A 23,143-nucleotide genomic window follows, 5' to 3' on the forward strand; every position below is an offset into this window, starting at 1 on the left:
ATGTGCACTTTCTAGATTCTCAAACAACACTTAGTTTCAAATACAAATAAACCTATATTTTCCCTTGGAGGTAAGGAATTCAGTGGATTCATATCTGTTAAAACAGATTTCTGTGAACTCTAATTGCACAGAGAGAGAGCAAGAGAGGGAAGTGGTTACATTTTTATTTATAAAGAATTTCTGAAACTCTATCGCAAAGAAACTCGACAGAAAATAAAACAAAATAGTCCTTAAGGAAAGAGGAGAAGACAAGGAACTGAGCTAGTCCTTTCTTAGGTTTTAGCTTCCAGTGAACTTTTTTCAAATATTAATGTACAAAGAAACATTGCACAAACAGTTAGCTGTGAACCACATGACTATAATTCCACTGAAGTGCTGCTGGTGACATCTTCAACTCAAGAGCAAAACTAAGGTTCAGTCTTACAACCTTCATCTATTTCAGTAATCATCAATTACAAGAATACTTCAGATTAGGAGCCTGAAGCTATGTGGAAATTCAGCTTTCAAAACTGAGAGTCAGTCTATTTTATCTTAGTCTGAACACCCACCATCAGTTGGGGCTCTTTCCTCAAATCAGTGGGATCTAGCCCTGGTTAATCCTGATATAATTCCATCAAGTGCAGAGTACTAGAGGTGTAATCTTCGGCCCTGTCTATACTATTAAAGTTAGTGTGTAGTTTTGATACAGGCACACAATAATAGATTACTTAAGAACCATACACTCACCTCCACATACTTCAAATACTCTAAAGCAGTGGTTCTCAACCTCTCCAGACTACTGTACCTAGGGTGACCAGATAGAAAGTGTGAAAAATCGGAACGGGGTGAGGGGTAATAGGTGCCTATGTAAGAAAAAGCTCCAAAAATTGGGACTGTCCTTATAAAATCAGGACATCTGGTCACCCTAACTGTACCCCTTTCAGGAGTCTGATTTGTCTTGAGTACTCCAAGTTTCACCTCACTTAAAAACTACTGCTTACAAAATTAGACAATACACAAGTGTCACAGTCACTATTACTAAAGCTGTGAGTCTCTCACAGAGGTCACAGAAGTCACGGATTCTGTGACTTTCTGGGACCTCCGTGACTTCTGCAGCGGCCAGGGGGGCTGGCCCGGCGGCTGCCTGAGCAGCTCAGGCAGCCCAAGGGCCAGTCGCACTGGCCATTGCTCAGGCCATCACGTCTCGCCTCCCCCAACAGCAGCAGGAATTTGTGTACGGGAGGAGGCTCAGGGTTGGGGCATGTGAGGGGGTGAAGTGTCCGGTCAGCGCTTACCTCGGGGGGCAACTGGAAACGGCAACATGTCCCTTGGCTCCTAGGCAGAGGTGTGGCCAGGCAGTTCCTAGCCAATGAGAGCTGCGGAGCTGGCCTTGGGGTGAGGGTAGCATGCAGAGCCCCCCTAGCCGCGCCACTGCCTAGGAGCTGAGGGACATGTCACCACTCACAGGGAGCTGCACAGAGCCAGGTAGGGAGCCTACCTGCCCCACCAAACCCCTCCCTCAGCAGCAGTGGGGGTCCCGGGCCATGCACCACAGCCTCTCCACCCCAGCAGCTGCGGGGGTCCCAGGCCACCCCCTGCCTCCCGCTCCTCGCCAGCACCCGCAGCGCCCTTGGGCTGCCCCCCGCCCCAGAGCACCCAAGATTTAGTAAAGGATATATAGAACAAAATCATGGACAGGTCATGGTCCGTGAATTTTTGTTTACTGCCCATGACCAGTCCATTACTTTTACTAAAAATACCCATGCCTAAAACGTAGCTTTAACTATTACTGAAAAACTGCTTACTTTCTCATTTTGTCAATATGAAATTCTATTTTGCACTGACTTTGCTAGTGCTTTTGGTGTAGCCTGTTGTAAAATTAGCCAAATATTTAGATGAGTTGATGTACCCCCTGGAAGACCTCTGAATACCCCAGGGGTATGCGTACCCCTGGTTGAGAACCATTGCTCTAAAGAGCCCTGGAACGAGATCCGTATCATTCCATATGTACCTTTATAGATTGTATGAAATGAAGCAGGGCTTTAATACTGATCTCTACATACCATATATCCTCACAGATCATATTCCACATAATCTCACATATATTGATGTGGGTCATACAATAAAGCTAGGTAAAGTGAGAAATTTCTACTCAACTTTACTACCATGCATACATACAGAGCCTATGGGAACACTGAGCATTCAAACACTGAATGAGAATTTCCACTCAGCTATACGTGCAAACATACATCAATACCAAGAGAATTTTGAACCAATGCCCATGTGGACAATCACAGTCTACACAACCTAACGGGAGAACAGGAAGTCTGAATCCCAAAAAATAAGCAATTGAATCAACTGGTTGTATACAATGTTATTGTGTTTATGTCGAGTAATGTCTTTTATAAAATTTTATGATGTTCTGAACTTAGTGATCATGATGAGATATGTATACACTCTGTGCTTATGTCTTTATTTATATATAAACTCTGCTCATAATCCGAGCTGCAATATTTAGCTAACCTTTGCTTCCACTCTGCCACAGAGGGGATCCAGCATTCACAGACAACCCTCAGCCTTCAAGATTGTCCCTCTCTTTTGGATGAAGACTTCTGTTTGAAGCCTCCTTTTAAAAAGGACTTTCTCCCTTTTTTTCTTCCCCCTCCTCTCTTCCAGCATGGTGACGCATAGTTAGAGTGACCACATTTCCCAAAGGGAAAATGAGACACCACACAGGGCAGGCACGAGCTGCTTTCCCAAGCCCTGCCCCATCTCCCCACTCTGCGCGTGGGGCTGGCCCATTCCCAGCTCCCTCTATTCCGCCGGCACATGGGCTGGCTCGTGCCCTGCCCCCCCCCTCCCACACACATGGGGCTGATCTGAGTCGCTGGCCTGAGCCCTGCTTCCCCCATGCCCAGAGCTCTCGTACAAGCCCAGCCTACTCGCTATGTGGGGCTGGCATCGCTGATGACTCAAACCCTGCCTGCCCCCTGTGCAGCTGGTGTTGCTGCGTTCTCAAACCCTGACTCTCACCAGATGGCTGGCATCGCTGCTCACTGGAGCCCTGTTTCTCCCCACCCCACAGGGCTGGCATTACCACTTGCCCACCTGTACATTCCTCTGTGCCCCGCTAGGGGTGTGCACCCCACTTTTGGGGCAAAAAAATGATGCAAACTCTTTTGGCAAGAGCAAATGGGATAAACACACACTTTTGCCAAAAAAGTCAGGACGGCTGGGACAAGGCTTAAAAAAGGGACTGTCCCGACCAAAAATGGAAGTATAGTCAAACTACTCATGGTTATTTAAAGTGGAGAAATTTTATGGACCACCATCTTTCTTTTCCTGGGTTTTACAATGTTATGTGCTTTGAGTTATTCCCCCCTGGTTAGGGAGGCAACCCCTCCCTGCCTAGTTGACCAGCGCCCTGTTGTGAGGTGGAGCTGAATGCTGCAGCGCAAATTATGAGCACGGTTTTCTATATACATAAATAAGCACAGTGTGTATACATATCTCACAATGACCACCAAGTTCAGAACACCACACACTATCATAAAAGACACGACTTGACATATTTGTACAAACAACATTGTATGCAACCAGTTGATTCAATTGCTTACATTGGGTTCAGATCTCCTGTTCTTCCCTTGGGGTGTCTGGACCCTGATTGTCACAAGATGCATTAAATAATTTTTAAAACCTTTATGATTCAACCAATATCTGCATTTGTACAGCACCTTGCATAATAAGATCCTGTCCCATGACTAGGACTCGTAGGTGTTATTGCAATACAAATAAATAAAAATACTAATAAATAGGTTGTCTCCAGACAGCTGTGACCTAGTGACCATACCCCTGGCAAAATTCAAATTTCTATCACTTTCTATTAAAGCACAAGAGCTGTTAAACATTTGTAATACTGTATTACTCTCTTCCTACTCAGAATTGGCTGAATGTCAGTGACTACAAAATAAAGCAGTATGTACTGCCATACTAGAATGCATTAGGAAAATTTCTTCAATTATCTAACAAAAACCATGTAAAGTGAATACCAACCTGCACAATATCCAAAACCATACCAGCAGAAACAGTTCCAAATCCTGCTAACAAAAATGGTACAAGTATCTGTAATGCCATAATACTACTGGACTCCTTTGGCTGCTTTCTGCTCCTTTCCACAATGGCATCTTCATCACCATCACTAGACAAGTTGTCATCCTGCAATATGGCATCTGTTTCTGACGTGTCCATCCCATCACAATAATTATAACTGGCAAAGTCATCATACTTTGGACTACAGCTAGATGGACTGTGTCCGTTACTACCATGAAAAGCTGGTTCTGAGAAGCGATGGTACTCCATGTGTTGATCCGATCTAACATTAAAATTGTGTCCTGTGTGTTGTAATCCATCTTGCCAGACACCATTCACTTTTTTATGTCGCTCTTCCTGCTTTTTGTGGTAAACAATTGGAACCATACTCAACAGCAGGTTCAGAAACTTGTCAGACTGAATTGTATTAAGATTTATAGTCCAATTTACAAAACTTTCTCCACCATAAGCTTTACCATTTATTTTGGTAGTGGTAGATCTTCCTTTACAGTTAGTCATAGTGTTACAAAAATACTACGGGGAAGATCACTGTTCTCTAAACTTCAGTGAAGAAACACAGCTGATGAGTCAACAACAGCCACACAATCATTGATTTTAAAATCAAATAAATCAAATGTGGAAAATGTTATGTAGAAAATGTTCTTTTCATGGATCTTAGATCTTGAGCAATTCCACAACCGAGTTTGGATCTGGAAAAAAAAAAATTCAGTAGTTTGATTGTGTGTATGTATCTATTATTATTATTATTAAAACAAATAGAAAAGATATATCAAAGCCTACATTCTCATGTTACTACTGTATCATATAGGGCAGTGACATGAAGGAATTTGAATCCAGCTTGGTCCTTCATAGGCTAAGAAGCAGAGATGACTCAAAACTCTTGGGGGGGGGGGGCATGTGACTGCCCCATACATCATCTCTGGCCCCTTTCCCACTCCCCCTGAACCTCCCACACCCGGTCCAAGCCAGCACCACCTTGCCCCTACTCCCCTCATAGCTCCTTCCTCACTTCGCCCATCGCCTCCCCACTGCAGGTGTTGGCCAGAGTGGGCTCTGGACACCTACTACCGAGCAGGTAACTGAGGCTGCAGGCGAGGAAGGGATGGAACTCAGAGGGCTTCCCCACACTCTCTCTGGCAGAGCTGTGCTGCCAGCCCCATCTCACTTCCCTGCTCTGGGTGCCTCACAGAGGGGCTCAGTGGGAGCACTAGGTGCAGGTGCCTTTCCCAGGCATGTCCCCCTCAGCCGCACTCAGCCAGACTCTCACCCTAGCAGAAATCTGGGGGGACATATGACCCCGCATGCCTCCCTCCCACATGTCGCCTCTGATGAGAAGGAAGAGGTTAGGATAAACCTCTAAATTCTTGGATTGCATGGAACTGTTACTATAATGGTGCCTGATTGAGCTGGGTGGGAAGCAGTCCTGCTGAAGGTTTGTGTCGTCAAAAGAAGCTATGTCAACATCCTGGTGGAAAGATGAGCAGGGATATATACCTGGTAGATGGCTTGTGCTGCACCTTGTACAAGAATGAACCAGGAGTTGGAGAAGAAGGAAAATGGCCAGCCCAGTGATTTAGTAGTGGGTCAAGGAACTATCATATAGGAAAATTTTATTTTTGATATCTAGCCTGGTCCTTTGTTTCTGGGAAGCAAATGGCTTGAATCTACCTCTGGTGATCCTTCTGGCTGACACAGATATAACAACAAGCAGCTCTGAATGAAGCTAGGCCATGCCTGCCTCACCTGGCCAAACATGAGATTGAGGAAGATCAGAGAGAAATAGCAGGGATCATCAGTGTTTGCAGGTCCTTGAGAGGGAAATGATGTTGGGGAAAATATGGATTTTTATGAAGCCAGGAGGATAAACCCAAGTTCCTGACCTAGCTGTTCAGCCCATAAGGATCCTTATTTTCAGGTGGTAAGCCTCAAGAAAACATTTTGAGTTGGGAGGCCTTATCAGTTGATTGTCCACACCACTATGCCAAAATGACAAACCACTATCGATTTCTAAAATTTAACACAATGCTCATTTAAAACCTGACTTACTGAAGTTATTATTAGCCAAACACACAGATTAAGATAGGTATAATTCAATGTTTTTATGCATAAGTAAGTGTATGGTACATATTTTCATAATGTTAGATGTACAGTATATGTATTATAAGAGAAGATCTTTTTAAAGAAAGTTGCAGACTTTGCTTTGTAACAGTTTAACTGAACATATATGCCAGTAACAACAACTGGATCTAAAACAGAGCAACAAGTTTAGTTCTCGTTTGCAGCTTAACAAACAGCTATGCAAACAAATGTTGCTATATTCAGAAGCAACATAAGCCATTCTTTAGAGTGTCCTTATGGTCAGAAAAATTACAAATGTTACCAGTGTTATGCATCAACCAAACTGCAGCTCAGCCTGATTTTAGAATACTTATTGTTGAAGATTAATGGCTTTGGGTACTATTACAATGGAAAGTCACTTTTGCAGTCAACGAGGCAATCTAGTTTTCTGATTAAAAAATCTCCAGTAAGTGTACTTCACCATGCAGTTTATAAAAAATTAAGAGAAAGGTTAAAAATCCTATTCTACCTCCCCGCTCTCTTTTTTGAGGGGTGAGGAACAGGGAAAAAGAGAGAAGAAACTAACATCTCATGCCTCTTTTTTTCCATATTACTTCTCTTCATCTGTAAGATATTTACAAAGGAGGCTGCACATTTTACAGTTATATCTCCTTTCCCCTTACAAGTTCTATTACCAACTCAGCTACTGACTTCTTGTCTAATCTTGACACATCACTTAGGCCAAAGTTTTGCCTAACTTAAAACACTTAGGACCTTAGTCTCAGAGCTACTGAGCACCGGTACCTCTCACTAACTACAACTGGAATCAGACACTTTTTAAAGTTTGGGCCTTAACATCTGTGTACCTCAGTTACCCAATCTGTCAAACTGCAATAATACTTATCTTTGTCAATCACTTAGAGATGGTCTCATGAAAGCCACTGCGGAAGTGCAAAATACAATCATAACCTCCAGCTGCACTCAAAGCAGCCAGTACCCTCTGGAGACCTGAGTGCTGTGTCTCCCATAGCTTTGGGGACTCATATTTCTCTCTAGTCAAAAGCACTCATACAATATTCATACCAACATTTCTATATTTACCTTTTTAAGATTTGTTTAATCATCCATACATATAATTAGATACAGTTAAAAAAAGATTAATGTATAACCAGTAACAGTGAAACCCAGAAAGAATCTCCAGCAGATACTGATAAGATCTTGGCATTTTGAATCTTCTTATTTTATTCACTGTAAATCAGTGGCAACTAATCATTGTATAATTTGAGGATAGTGGAAATTCTCTGAGATTACCAGATGATATTCTAATTGACAACTGTAAGCTTTACTTCAGGTTAGAACACAGCTTAATTTTTCTTCTAACTTCTAATTCAAGCCTCACCAATAAACAGATTCTGCTGTTGGAAACTAGTTAACAATTCTGTTGATTATGCACAAGACATAAAAAAACAAAAAATTCAACTAACTCTTCCATATTGTAGTTTTATAATGACTATGTAGTGTTAAAAGGAGTAAGACTATATGGTTCTTATATATAAGCAGAGCAATTACAGGGATGTGATTTTTACATTGTAATTTTTCTGACATTGTTGACAACACAAAGGGATCAGTTACACATTTAATATACAAACCATAAACCTGGCTACACTGAATTCCTTTAGACATCCCCATGATGAGGAATGCAAATGAGCTCACCTAGTTCAACAGTAATTGAAGCATTTACTTCCAAAAACCAGCATCTGCTCCTGATGAAGTTGAGAAAATTGTAGTTCATAAAAGTATGAACCAACCTCATGTTATAGCCCTACCGGTTAAAATAAGGTCACAGTGCAAATAGATGCTATTGAGGCCAGCACGCCATTAGTAGAGTGAGCCTTTGGACACTCAAACACAAGGTCATCAGCAGTCATATTATGACATGACACTTATACATCCTTTGAGCCAAGATGACTTCACCCTTAAATGTTTCTCCAGATCCCACAAATACTAACTTTCTAAACAGCTCTTAACATCAAAGGTATGTAAACTAATCTTTTCAGGATGACTATGGAGATTTGTCTAAAAGACAGGCAGTTGTACTGGCTAATCAAAATGAAAATCTGATACTACTTTTGTCAGAAATTTGAGGTGGTGGGGGGCAAGACAGGCCTAAGTGCCACCTTGTCTTTCTGGAGTATAATATAAATTGGAAAGGCCATCAGGGTCTGAAGCTCTGAAACCCTCCTGGCTGAAATAATGGTCACCAGAAATGAGGCCTTCAGTGAGAAGTGCAAACTCTCAAGGGATATTCCATGAGTTTTGTTCATATCAAATGCAAGTCTCAAGGCTCACTAGACTCCCAGATGGGAGGGTATGAGATTGTAAACTTAAAAAAAAAAATTTCACCAGAAGTGCACTCCCCTCTCTCTGCCCCTTCCCCCTCCGCCATCTTATAACCAGATTGAAGTTATACCTTGACATAACTGCCTCTCAAAGCCAGATATGTTCCTTGGATCCAAACAAATTCAATTACTGGGACTCTAGAACCCCAAGGGCCAAAGTCACCTTCTTAGCTGTAGATTTCTCACTTGGAGCAGAAACTTTGAATGACTCTGAGGTACAGAAATAATTTCAATTCCTCCATAGGAACCTGGGATAAGGAATCAGGTTTTCTGATCACAGAAACATCAGAGACCAGATGTTTCCAGAGTCTTTCTAGCCATCTCCAACATATCCTGACTGTTAGAAAACAGCTCTTTATCCCAAAGAGCTATTGAGTTCTACATATGCAGTTCTACAGCATCAAGACATTATGTCAATAACAGGGGGACAAAAACTATGTTTTTACAGAGTACAGGGAAGTGGGAGCAGATTGGATTTGTTGGGGTGTTTTATCAGGGGTGAGAGGGCAGGTCATACTCAAATTTAGGATTGTCTCTCTAACTGCTTCAAATCCTGCATCTTGGCAGGAGGTTAGACTAGATGACACTTGTGGTCCCTTCTAACCCTATGATTCTATGATGCAAGGTGGCTCTTGCCAAGACAACAACAGTTGAGTCAGATACTTCAGTACCTAAGAAGAGCTGAGGTTCTGTGAGAAGAAATATTTTCACTTAAATGATGGTGCGCTGAAACTGCAGCCTATCATGCTGACCAATATTCTCTCACTGTTTCTTTGTACTCTGTTGTCTGTCTGTATCCATCAGTTGTCTCTCGTCTTATACTTAGATTGTAAGTTCTTGAAGCAGGGAATGTATTTTTGTTCTGTATTTGTACAGCACCTAGCTGAGTGGGATCCTGATCCATGATTACCTAGGTGCGAAGGTAGTAACAACAATAATATACTTGCTAATATACTCTGCTGTTTTTGTCATGTCAGCCATACTAAGCTGTACACTTCACACCACATATGTAAAAATGTCTAGGCACTATAACTGGCTTCTGTGGCAATATTTGCAATTAAATAATTATTACTACTGTAGCACCTACATAATCATGGACCAGGACCCCATTGTGCTAGGTGCTGTACAAATACAGAACAAAAATACAGTCCCTACTCCAAAGAGCTTATGATCTAAATATAAGATAAGAGACAACCAATGGATACAGAAAAATGAGGGACTACAAGGAAACAATGAGAGAGCATGCTAGGCTGTAGTCTCAGCACACCAGCAGCATACCGATTGTCAAATTTTCTGTAGGCATGATGACAAAGGAGAGTTTGAAGGAGAAATTTAAAGGAGGATAATGAGCTTTATGGGGAACAGCTCCCAACTGTGAGGGGCAGCATGGGAGAAAGAGCTGGTGCTAGACATCCACAAGGAGATGTCAGAGAGACTGGATGAGATTTTTAGTTTGGATAGAAGAGACAGGTCTGGAATAGAGAGAGATCCGAGAGAATTCAGCATAAAGATGGTGGTTGAATTTGTGTTTGCAGATGAGATTACCCATAGATAAGATGTAGAGGGAGAAGAGAAGGAAGCCCTGAGGAACCCCACACAGAAAGCTGGAGGTGGGCGGGGAGTGGGAAGATCCTCTCAAGGACACACTGAAAGAGTGATTAGAGACATAGGAGGAGAACCAGGAAACTACAGAGTCAGGGAAGCCAGGCCAGGAAAGATATCAAGAAAATGATGATCATGGTGCACTACACTGAAGGTGGCTGAGAGATATAGGAGGAGGAGCATGGAATACTGGTTCTGAAATATTGATAGGAAGTGTTCATTAGAGACCTTAATGAGAGCAGTTTCAGTGGAGATCAAGGGTCAGAATTCAGATTAGAAAGGATCTAGGACAGATTTAGAAGAATAACTCCAGCCAGTGATTGTAAACAGTGTGTTTAGTGAGCTTGGAGATGAAAGGGAGACAGGAGTTGGGCCAGTAATTAGAGAGGCAAGTGGGGTCAAGGCTAGGTTTGGGGAGTTTTCTGGTTTTTTTAAAATGAGAGCGTCTAAAGCATGCATATACTTATGGGGAGTCAGAAGAGAGTGAGCGGTTGAGTAGAAGAGTAAGGCAGGAAATAAGAGTGGGAACAAGGGAGAGGGTCACTGGGGCAAGTGGAAGGGTTAGAGGAGAATGTGACAGGGGAAGAGTAGGAGATAGAGTTGTAGGAAAAGAAGGCAAGCCAAGGGGAGGAGGAAAGACATGTTGTATTTTATCCATTTTCTTTTGGAAGAAATTGGTGAGATTCTGTACTGAGAAAGGGTGGAGCAGAAAGAGGAGGGTTTGACGAGTGAGTCAAAGGTGGTGAGAAAGCAGTGGGGATTGCAAGTGTGGGATTCAATTAAGTTGGAGACGTAAAGTTGTTTAGCAAGAAAGATGGCGGAACTGAAGGAGAATGAGTTTGTAGTAGAAGAGGAAGTCAACGTGGTTACAGGATTTCTATAGAGATGTTCTGCCATGCAAAAGCAGGAGTTGAGGTAGCAGACATTGGAGGTGATCCCAGGGGCTGGCAGTATGATCCTTGAGATGTGAATGAGGCAAAAGAGTCAAGGATGAACAGTGAAATATGGAAAGAATCAACAACCATATCAATGGCAGAAAGGAAAAAGAGAGCTGAGCATAGATGAGAAGTCATCAGCACTGATGGACTAGAAGTGACGGAATAGCCAAGTGAAAGGTGGTGGGGAGGATGGCTGATGTGTGATGCTGAAAGAGACCAAGGGACGGTTGGAGAGGGGGAGCTCATCAACAGAAATAGCAAGAGAGCTATGTTTGGTGAAGACCAAGTCAAGTGAACGACTCTTTCGGTGAGTGGGAGAACGGAACCAGAGATTCAGGTCGAATGAAGGGGTGAGGTTGAGGAAATGTGTAACTAAGGAGTCAGGTGAGTCATCAACGTGGAAGCTGAAGTCACCAAGGATGAGTATGGGAGATTGTGATGTGAGAAGAGAGAGCCAGGAGTTGAAATCAGAGAGGAAAGCTAATAGGAAGGAGTTGGGTGGACAGAAGATGAAAGCAACATGGAGGAAGAGAGGAGAGAAGAGTTGGGTGCAGTGCTGTTCAAAGGAGGAGAAAGAGTGATAAGAGGAAGGAAGAAGGGATTAGCAGGGGCAGGAATGGGAGAGGGGAAGCCTTACACCCCCACCACCGTCTGATCCAGGGCAGGAAGTATGAGTGAAGGAGAGACCTCCATAAGAGAGGGCAGCTGCAGAGGCAGTGTCGGATGAAGGAATCAAGGTCTCTGTGAGAGCCAGGAGCTGGAGGGAGTGAGATATACAGAGGTTATGGATGGCTATGATCTTTGGAGATGGAGTGGGAATTCCAGAGATAGCAAAAGGAGGAGAGTGAGGAGGGAGGGGCATGGGTGTGAGGGTAGGAATCATGATGGGAAGGGTGTGGTAGGTGGAATGGCGTGGGGGGAGGGGGCCCAATTTCAGAGGTGAGGAGAATGCTGCAGATGTGGAACATAAAATGTACGAATGGGAGGAAGGGGGGAGACGATCAGGGTGGAAAGGGGAAAAGGAGATTAGATGGTGGGAACTTTTACTGTACGGGGTGAGAGCACTAGCATGGGCAAATGGAGCTGGTGGGGGGGAAGGGAAAGGAGGAAGACAGATGCTATGATATAGAAGAGGAATGTGGTGAGAGACAAGGAAGAGTGGCAGATGGACAAGATCACAAAACAAACAAAGCATACCACATGCTAGTCACAGAGCTCCTGGCTGATCCAGAAGCAAAGTACTGTTATTTGCTGAATAGTGGAATGCATCACGTCTAAAGATGACCATAGCTCATGATCAATGTCTGCCACTAAATTAAATATTAATGTCTACAGCCTCATGAGCACACACACTTGCAGAATTCTACCCACATTAAGTTTTGGATTCACTTTCACTGTAGCCATTATCTCTAGAGGTACAAGTCAATTCAGACCAGAACATCTGTAGTTTATTTTGATAAAATACATGTTTTCAGGCTCAGTTATGTAACTGATCTCTCCATCCAATTTTAATATAATTAGAAAACCTGGGAAACTATTTGCCTACACATTTTATACTAAATTAATTATTGAGATTAACAAAATAATCATGATGGAAAGTGAACACTGGAAAAGGCCATAAGCACTACCACTAAGTTACAAGGGTCTGAAAAATAAAAGGTTTTATCAGCCTTCCAATGAAATTAATAATGAAACTTCCCAGCTGCTACAGTGGGACAGAATAAGGTTGTGGTTTCTCCGGCATGTATTTTAATTACATGATTCAAACATATTACCACAAGTACAAATGTGAAGAAACGATGATGATGATTCATGAAAATGATTCACAGCTCTAGAACTTTGATTAAATTTTTTTTCAAACCACATAATTTTTCCTTTTTACTTCTGTATGTTTTTGTTTTGTTATGTAAGAGACTGTTATATGAGGGAGGGAGTTATTTTATTTCATAGAGTAAAGTGTTAATGCAACTAGAAATTAAAATGGTATGGAAGAGTACCAGAAATATGAATCCAGATGACCAATGGGAAACAGAGGGTAAGGACAAGAGTCTGGCTGGGATGGCTAAGAGCTTAAATAACTTTTGTGAAATAGTTTGGATAATATTCGCAGACCTTTATCCTAACAAAATACTTGGCCTTTTGTAATGAAGGCTGCACTAATGATGAAGGACAGAATACTAAACCAGCACATCTCAAACTTTTAGTCAAACAGTACCACTATGTAGGTGTTGTTTAAAAACATTAACTGGAAACTAAAAAAGGAGAAGAAACGCTAGGGGGTGGGTAAAAGGTAGAGTAACAGATCCCAACTTGGTGCAGAACTATTTGAACTAAATGAGACAAAATCTCTCTTATAAGTGGGCTACTAAACATTTTTAACCTAAATTTATGCACAGCACATTGAGTAGCAACATACTGTAAGTCACTTTGCTCACCATGAAATTCCAGATGGGTTAACAAATAATAGACCACAATACAAATGGCTCATTTTGATAATTCTCCTCCAACAGACCACTAAAAAAGGTACTGTTTTGAAGTGGCAATGTGATCAGAAAGCCACTGAGGTTCAGAGAGAGTTACTGACAGATATCCAGTGAGAAGAAGAATCCTCTTATCTGTCAAGGGGTTCAAGCTACCCTTACCTCAAGTCTCTATTTGAGTCTTTTATTAATTGATGTCTTATTTGTCTTAATTGATATTGTATTTATTGAGTCTCTTATTAATTGATGGTATTGTTTAGCAGTTGTTTTTGTTAACATTTTATTTGCATATAATTAAAAAAAGTAGAGGAAGAGTTATAACAAGAGCTACAGGAATTAGTGCCTAGACCGATCCCTGCCATATGGCAGGGGTATTAACTTTTGTAAACGTCATGTGCCCCGGGGCAATGAACAAAATCTGACTTTTACAAACACTCCTGTAAGTCATACCTTTATTTCTGGTGATTTCTCAGACTACCAGGTCCCAAAGCAATGAAGTAATTGTACGTCATTATCAACACCTTAAAATATATCCAGAAGCTAACTGAAAGCCAGTGCTGCACCTGCACCTTACCAGAGAGCCTCCCATGTTAATTTTTCATGCAGACCCCTATAGCTAAGAAGTTTATCCCTCTGTCTAGTTGGTGGTGATCTGGTGATTTTTTTAAAGCCTTGAAGAAATCCAGAAGACATCTGGAAATCAAACTGCCATGTAATTTTAACTATTTTTTAATCTTTTTTTAAATGAGGGTCCACCAAATGGGGGCTCACAATATAAGAAACAATTGTAGATCCCATGGAGTATAACACATTAACACAAATATTTTTCAAACTCAAAGACTATGATAAATTAAAATACCAGTCCTTTTCAGTGTCTGGCTAATAAAAATTAAAAGACCACATATTGAATGATCTTCTGGACTTTTGTAGCAGTCACCTCTTCACAGCTCAGACAAACTCACTTATGCCAGAACCTGATACATTTTCATCTATCAGAAAGTGCCCAGACTACTTCATATTGGAAAGGAGGGAAACTTGTAGAGCCACTTTACAAACCAGTTCATAAGAATGCATCATATTGCCATATACTAACCTGCTGCTTTTAAAATATTTCTCTGACACAAAATAAAAGTGGAGATTTAGTGTAACTATGAGATTTGTAAAAAGAAAAGGAGTACTTGTGGCACCTTAGAGACTAACGAATTTATTTGAGCATGAGCTTTCGTGAGCTACAGCTCACTTCACGAAAGCTCATGCTCAAATAAATTCGTTAGTCTCTAAGGTGCCACAAGTACTCCTTTTCTTTTTGCGAATACAGACTAACACGGCTGTTACTCTGAAATATGAGATTTGTGTTGACTCCGGCACTTAGAAGCAAGCCTTCCAATTTTCAGGAGGATAGTTTTTGGCAAATAAATGCAAAGGAGTAGATCTAATAATATAGCCTTGTAAATAGTATACAATGTTCTCCACAAGCCTTTCTGACTGCACTGTGTTTCAAGGAGTTCACACTTAGCATGCCTCTCGAAGGCATTTTACCCGTGTATGACCACCAAGGACAGATCAGCCTTTAACTTTTCCATGCCTCAGTTTCCCATTGGTAAAATAAGAATATTAAACTTATCTGTATTACAGGTAATACATAAGGCATTAAGACCCCTATTCCTCAAAGTATTTTAACTTGTTCTGAAAGGACTTTGATAAATCAGGGCCTAAATTACATTTTTTTTAACATTTTAAATTTAGAATCAGTCTCTCTTGAGCCATCGTTTAAAAAAATCGAAGATGGATACAGGCCCAATTTTTTAAAATAAAGTTTACAGGTAATTTAAAAGTAATGGTCAGATCACAAAGTAAGTACTTTTATACTACATGTTTGTATTACTCTTACAGTATATATTCTTTGAATGTGCTTTGTAACACAACAATAAATAACATACAAGAGGATAAACACAGTAATGTAAACATACCTATCTAAGAAACTCTACCACGGCAAACCACAAAATCTAGCCTATGTAAGTGTATCTAAATATTACATATGGGACCCACAAAAGAAAAGTTTAATTTTAGTATTTTTGCCAAAGTATAAAGCTATCCTAAATTAGGGTTTAATTTGCCAGTCTTAAAAAGGATCAGTTAGTTTGATGAGAATCAGGGTATGTTGTTTACTGTGTATTGTTTTCCATGTAGTAAACACTGGCCTCTTACATTTGGTAAGGACAGTTTCCCCCCTCTTCTGGTCTTCAAACAACCCCTCAACCTCACCAAGCTTATCATTAGAAGCAAGCTCCCCACAGGCCAGGACACACCCCAACTCAAAGAGGCATGAGATCCTGCCAGAACAACAGATGCAAAACATGCAGACATATCTCCACTGCTACAATGATCAATAACCCCAAGATCCAGGGGTCGTACACATGCCTATCCCAACATGCAGTGTACCTCATCCAGTGCATCACATGCCCCAGCAACAACTATGTGGGAGAAAACAGACAATCACTACACTCTCAAATGAACTCACACAGAAAAATGACAGAAGACAAAAACTCCATATCACTTGTCGGCGAACACTTCACAAAGTGATCGTTCCATCTCTGACTTCTTAGTTCTGTCATCAAAGGAAACCTCCATAATACCGTCAAAAGATAAGCCTGTGAACTTAAATTATTAACTTTGTGGAATACTAAAAACCACAGACTTAACAGAGACTGGTTTTATGGATCATTACAACAATTTGTAATACACCTTATTATCTGCTAACCCTTAATTGCCCACTTCATTTTAAATGGTTTCCTACACGAGGAATTCTCAACCTTTTTCTTTCTGAGACCCCTCCCGCTCAACATGCTATAAAAACTCCTCAGCCCACCTGTGTGCCACAACAACTGGTTTCTGCATATAAAAGCCAGGGTTGGCATTACGGAATAGCAAGCAGGGCAATTGCCCGGGGCCCCATGCAACAGAAGCCCCTGCTCAGGCTTCAGCCTCAGGTGGCGGGGCTCAGGGCCCCGGGCTTCAGCCCCATGCAGTGGGGCTTCAGCTTTCTGCCTTGGGCCCCAGTGAGTCTAACGCCAGCCCTGCTTGGCAGACCGGACCCCCTAAACCTGCCCTTCAGTGGGCCCAGACCCCTGGTTGAGAACCACTGCCCTACAGCATGTGTGACCCCTTATGCTTAACAATTCATCCCACCTTGTATTTAACACAGACACATTGGTTACCTTTCCCAGACCTGAGGAAGAGCTTTGTATAGCTTGCAAGCTTTTCTCTTACACAAACAGAAGTTAGTTCAATAAAAGATATTATCTCACCTACCTTGTCTCTCACCTATTCTGGAACCCACCTGGCTACAACAACACTGCATACAACCATATGGTCATTTCCACGGCTAAAGACAAATATCATAAAAATTGTTTGATTTCATTATGAGATCAAAGCTAAGTTATAGCAAGTATAATATTAGAAAGTGAAAGTGATCCCCTGTTCATACACTAAGTAATGCAACAGTCCTTAAACTCACTAGGCCCATATTTTTGTAGGAGTCAGAAGATCAAGCAGATTGTATGCATGTATTTCTATTTGTTTTGTGCTTTTGTATATATAGCAATCATACTAACGACTGGAAGGCTTGTAAATTGTTATGTGTCATGACCTGTCTATTGGGATGTTTACTGTAAGAGGACATTGGGTTAAATCAACAGGACTGTTGGAAAACGGACAGGAAGGTGAAAACAATGACTTTAAGTAAGACCCTCCCACCCCAACAAACACTTGAGGGTTGTTACAGGACAATGGGAGAGCAATTGACCCTGAGGGAATAGGCTCAACTTCCCACTGAGTCTACCAACCTGGTTTTGGACTAGTGCAGCCAAAAAGTCTGCAAACTGAGAGAACAAAGAACTTGGACTAGTTTTTAAAAGGCACACTCCTGCAAGCAGGGGGAAAGAGAGTTAAGGGAAACAGACTGACACCCAGAGCTCAGAGGTTTGGGGTGAGTGGGAGAGCAAGGCCAGCTTAGGGCATCTGTGAGAATGGTAGGACTCTAGGTAAAGCAGACATGCAAACAGACTTTTTGTTGTTTCAAAATCCTTTCTCCTATGGCTTATTCCTACTATTAGTATTAAACAATACTTTGGTTTAAAACGAGTAGTACATGAGGGGAGGGGACGGTGGATGAGGGGAGGAGGCTGTGTTGGGTAGATGGGCAGTGGATGTGGGGGACAAGGTGGAGTAGACGGTGGAGGATATGGGAGAGTGGGGGGTAGACAGGCTGTGTGGGGAAGAGGACGCTGTGGGGGTAGACAGGTGGTAGATGGAGGAGGGGCTAACAGAGCTAGAGGGGTGGTGGATGGGGGAGGGACTATGGGGGAGTAGATGAGCCATGGGTGGGGAGAGGGTTATGAGGGGGGAAGTAGATGGGTGGTGGATGGGGCGGCAGATGAGCAGTGGCTGGGCGAGGCAGCTGTGGGAGGAGTAGATGAGCAGTGGATGGGGGAGGGGGTGTGGGGGGAGACTGGGGAGTAGATGGGGTGGTGGGGGGAGTAGATGAGCGGCGCATGAGGAGGGGCGGTGGGGGAAGTAGATGGGCAGCCGATGGGGGAGGAGGCAGTGTGGGGAGGGGAGCAGATGAGCGGTGGATGGGGAGAGGGTTGGGGGAGACTGGGGAGTTGAGGGGCGGTGGGGGAAGTAGATGGGCAGCAGATGGGCAGCGGTGGGTGGAGTAGATGAGTGACGGATGAGGAGGGGCGGTGGGGGAAGTAGATGGGCAGCGGAGGGGGCGGTGGGGGGGGGAGCAGATGGGGGTCTGGGGCGTTGTGTTATTCTTCTCAATCACTTATTTAGAAACTTTCCTGCTCGGAGCATCCTCCCCGGGCCCCGATCCCGGCAGCGCCTCCCTCCCCGCGGCGGGTCCCGGGCATCTCCTGCCAGTGCTCGGCTCCGTTCCTGCCCCTCAGGGACCCTGCCCCACCCTTACCTGGGCGATGATGGCGCCGGCAGCCCGCCGCCCCTCGCCATGGCCGCTCGCCGCCCGGGACCGCTGCCCGCTCTTCGCACGGACCAGCCCGGCTGCAGCGCTGACAGCTCCCGTGCAGGGTGAGCGGCGGCGGCGGCGGCGCCCGCACTGAGCAGGCGCAGCGCCCGCGCGGAGGGGAGGGGCGGGGCAGCCCCTTGATGATGTGGCCGGTGATGTGAGCGCGCAGCAGCCGCTGGCTGACCTGCTGGTGAGCTCGGCTCGCGGGGAACCCCCAGCGGAAGGGGCTGAGCGCGAGGAGCTGCCGCCAACCGTCATCGCGGGCTCCAAGCACCCGCAGCCAGCCCGGGGGGGCTATGTTGTAAGCTGCGCGCATTAAGCACAGGGGAGGGGAACGCTCCGCTGTTCTCCCCAGCAGCCCCCTCCCCTCGGGCATAGGGGGCTGTAGAGGAGAGGCTGAGGGGGGCGGTTACTTGGTCACGGCCGTATGGTGGGGGGGCGTACGGGGGTCACCTAATGACTGATGCCTCCAGCCCTAAGGGGGACGGGTTAGGGCTGGGGTGTGATACTCCCTACATCCCCCACAAACGGGGGGTGGGAGGGAGCAGTGAAACATTTCCCACAGACACACAAAGAGCGGATGGGGTGAGGCTAGGGAGAGCTTCCCTATGGGGAAGGGGCTGTACAAGAGGGGCAGTGATCCCACACGCACATACACCCAGAGATCCTAGTGGAAGGAATAGAGGAAGGTTAAGGAGAACTTTAACACACACACGCCAAAGGGGGAAGGGCAGGATCAGAGTGATGACAATTTCCTTCCCCAGCACCCTGAAGAGCAGCAAAGGGAAAGCTACAGGCACAGAGAAAGCTCCCACCCCAATTATCCCCTCAGAAAAACCGAATAGTTTTCTAGCAAGGTGACCTTTTAAAAAAAAAAAGTTTCCATTTGGTGCAGTCCTGCCTCCACACCACAATGAAAGATGCCCAATCAATCCTGAAAATAATTTAAACCAGCCCGGTCTAGAAGTCACACATAATTACCATCCAGTTTGCAATTCAATGCTGTATTTAAAAAAAAAAAAAAAACCTCCAGGAAAGTCTCTGGTTTGAATTACCTAGACTCCAGGAAGCATAATTTTAAATCCCAGCAGTTCTGGTTCAATTCTTCATCCCTTCCAGATAGATAAATGGAGTTCCAAGTTATTTACTGTGTGCAGGTCTAGTGAGTGAGTTCATGAGGTACTGTGTGCTCTGAGGGAAAGTTAGAGATGAACTTGCTAAACCTTGCCCCACAGTTCGACTTGCCAATGACACGCTGTTCTCTTCCTGTTTTCACATTTCCAATACTGATTTCACAAGTGCTGGTTTTTCGTTGATTAAAAGTGGGTAGGTGGCCTTCTCTGTTTTGACCAACCACGCTATAGATTTGCAATGTATGAAAATCAAAAAAGGATGGAAAGCAGAGTAAGCACCAAATGTATTCCTGGCAATGCTTTTGCATTCACTTGTAAAAGCTTTATTGGCAACAAAACACAAGACTCAACAATTTTTACTTATTTGAGAATCTTGTACAGAATGCACTTGAACACTTTCTTTCTTTTAGCTTGATTGAAAATAATTTCATTAAGAAGTCAACTGATTTCATTAATTGGTTCAATGAAATAAAAAATGTATACTGCTGTTTGAAAACTTTTCTCTTTAGATGGGCTGATTTTTTAATTGTCCTTGCCCAAGTACTCTGTGATATGCCCAGAAAGCTTTAATAATATAAGGTCCTGATCCTGTAAAGACTTACACATGGGCTTAACTTTACACACTCTGCCCTGGTCTACACTAGGACTTTAGGTCGAATTTAGCAGCATTAAATCGATGTAAACCTGCACCCGTCCACACGATGAAGCCCTTTATTTCGACTTAAAGGGCTCTTAAAATCGATTTCCTTACTCCACCCCTGACAAGTGGATTAGCGCTTAAATCGGCCTTGCTGGCTCAAATTTGGAATACTGTGGACACAATTCGACGGTATTGGCCTCCGGGAGCTATCCCAGAGTGCTCCATTGTTACCGCTCTGGACAGCACTCTCAACTCAGATGCACTGGCCAGGTAGACAGAAAAAGAACCGTGAACTTTTGAATCTCATTTCCTGTTTGGCCAGCGTGGCAAGCTGCAGGTGACCATGCAGAGCTCATCAGCAGAGGTGACCATGATGGAGTCCCAGAATCGCAAAAGAGCTCCAGCATGGACCAGACGGGAGGTACGGGATCTGATCGCTGTTTGGGGAGAGGAATCCGTGCTATCAGAACTCCGTTCCAGTTTTCGAAATGCCAAAACCTTTGTCAAAATCTCCCAGGGCATGAAGGACAGAAGCCGTAACAGGGACCCGAAGCAGTGCCACGTGAAACTGAAGGAGCTGAGGCAAGCCTACCAGAAAACCAGAGAGGCGAAAGGCCACTCCGGGTCAGAGCCCCAAACATGCAGCTTCTATGATGAGCTGCATGCCATTTTAGGGGGTTCAGCCACCACTACCCCAGCCGTGTTGTTTGACTCCTTCAATGGAGATGGAGGCAATACGGAAGCAGGTTTTGGGGACGAAGAAGATGATGATGATGATGAGGTTGTAGATAGCTCACAGCAAGCAAGTGGAGAAACCGGTTTTCCTGACAGCCAGGAACTGTTTCTCACCCTGGACCTGGAGCCAGTACCCCCCGAACCCACCCAAGGCTGCCTCCTGGACCCAGCAGGCGGAGAAAGGACCTCTGGTGAGTGTACCTTTTAAAATACTATACATGGTTTAAAAGCAAGCATGTGAAAGGATTACTTTGCCCTGGCATTCGCGGTTCTCCTGGATGTACTCCCAAAGCCTTTGCAAAAGGTTTCTGGGGAGGGCAGCCTTATTGCGTCCTTCATGGTAGGACACTTTACCACTCCAGGCCAGTAACACGTACTCGGGAATCATTGTAGAACAAAGCATTGCAGTGTATGTTTGCTGGCATTCAAACAACATCCGTTTTTTATCTCTCTGTGTTATCCTCAGGAGAGTGAGATATAATTCATGGTCACCTGGTTGAAATAGAGTGCTTTTCTTCAGGGGACACTCGGAGGAGCCCATTCCTGCTGGGCTGTTTGCCTGTGGCTAAACAGAAATGTTCCCCACTGTTAGCCACAGGGAGGGGGGAAGGTTGAGGGGGTAGCCACGCGGTGGGGGGAGGCAAAATGCGACCTTGTAACGAAAGCACATGTGCTATGTATGTAATGTTAACAGCAAGTTTACCCTGAAAGAGTGTAGCCACTGTTTTATAAAATGTGTCTTTTTAAATTCCGCTGTCCCTTTTTTTTTTCTCCACCAGCTGCATGTGTTTCAATGATCACAGGATCTTCTCCTTCCCAGAAGCTAGTGAAGCTTAGAAAGAAAAAAAAACGCACTCGCGATGAAATGTTCTCCGAGCTCATGCTGTCCTCCCACACTGACAGAGCACAGACGAATGCGTGGAGGCAAATAATGTCAGAGTGCAGGAAAGCACAAAATGACCGGGAGGAGAGGTGGCGGGCTGAAGAGAGTAAGTGGCGGGCTGAAGAGAGGGCTGAAGCTCAAATGTGGCGGCAGCATGATGAGAGGAGGCAGGATTCAATGCTGAGGCTGCTGGAGGACCAAACCAGTATGCTCCAGTGTATGGTTGAGCTGCAGCAAAGGCACCTGGAGCACAGACTGCCACTGCAGCCCCTCTGTAACCAACCGCCCTCCTCCCCAAGTTCCATAGCCTCCGCACCCAGACACCCAAGAACGCGGGGGGGGGGCCTCCGGCCAACCAGCCACTCCACCACAGAGGATTGCCCCGAAAAAAGAAGGCTGTCATTCAATAAATTTTAAAGTTGTAAACTTTTAAAGTGCTGTGCTTAAAGTGCTGTGTGGCATTTTCCTTCCCTCCTCCACCACCCCTCCTGGGCTACCTTGGTAGTCATCCCCCTATTTGTGTGATGAATGAATAAAGAATGCATGAATGTGAAGCAACAATGACTTTATTGCCTCTGCAAGCGGTGATTGAAGGGAGGAGGGGCGGGTGGTTAGCTTACAGGGAAGTAGAGTGAACCAAGGGGCGGGGGGTTTCATCAAGGAGAAACAAACAGAACTTTCACACCGTAGCCTGGCCAGTCATGAAACTGGTTTTCAAAGCTTCTCTGATGTGTACCGCGCCCTCCTGTGTTCTTCTAACCGCCCTGGTGTCTGGCTGCGTGTAACCAGCAGCCAGGCAATTTGCCTCAACCTCCCACCCTGCCATAAACGTCTCCCCCTTACTCTCACAGATATTGTGGAGCACACACCAAGCAGTAATAACAGTGGGAATATTGGTTTCGCTGAGGTCTAAGCGAGTCAGTAAACTGCGCCAGCGCGCCTTTAAACGTCCAAATGCACATTCTACCACCATTCTGCCCTTGCTCAGCCTGTAGTTGAACAGCTCCTGACTACTGTCCAGGCTGTCTGTGTACGGCTTCATTAGCCATGGCATTAAGGGGTAGGCTGGGTCCCCAAGGATACATATAGGCATTTCAACATCCCCAACAGTTATTTTCTGGTCTGGGAATAAAGTCCCTTCCTGCAGCTTTTGAAAC

General features: G+C 44.2%; 1 protein-coding gene across 2 annotated transcripts in view; it reads right to left on the reverse strand.

Annotated features, from left to right (window-relative positions):
- The window catches only part of SLC41A2 (solute carrier family 41 member 2), a 99,859-nt gene extending 81,216 nt beyond the window's left edge, over nt 1–18,643 (reverse strand). For both annotated transcript variants that reach the window (XM_077828686.1, XM_077828675.1), the window contains exons 1-2: nt 18,539–18,643; nt 4,033–4,778 (exon numbers count right to left, since the gene is read on the reverse strand). In XM_077828686.1, coding sequence (XP_077684812.1) covers nt 4,033–4,587 — 555 coding nt within the window. In that variant the 5' untranslated portion in view covers nt 4,588–4,778; nt 18,539–18,643. The remainder of the gene's footprint in view (nt 1–4,032; nt 4,779–18,538) is intronic.
- Nucleotides 18,644–23,143: the final 4,500 nt, after the last annotated feature.

This window comes from Eretmochelys imbricata, chromosome 1 (genome assembly GCF_965152235.1).
Source record: "Eretmochelys imbricata isolate rEreImb1 chromosome 1, rEreImb1.hap1, whole genome shotgun sequence".
NCBI classification, from domain to species: Eukaryota; Metazoa; Chordata; order Testudines; family Cheloniidae; genus Eretmochelys; species Eretmochelys imbricata.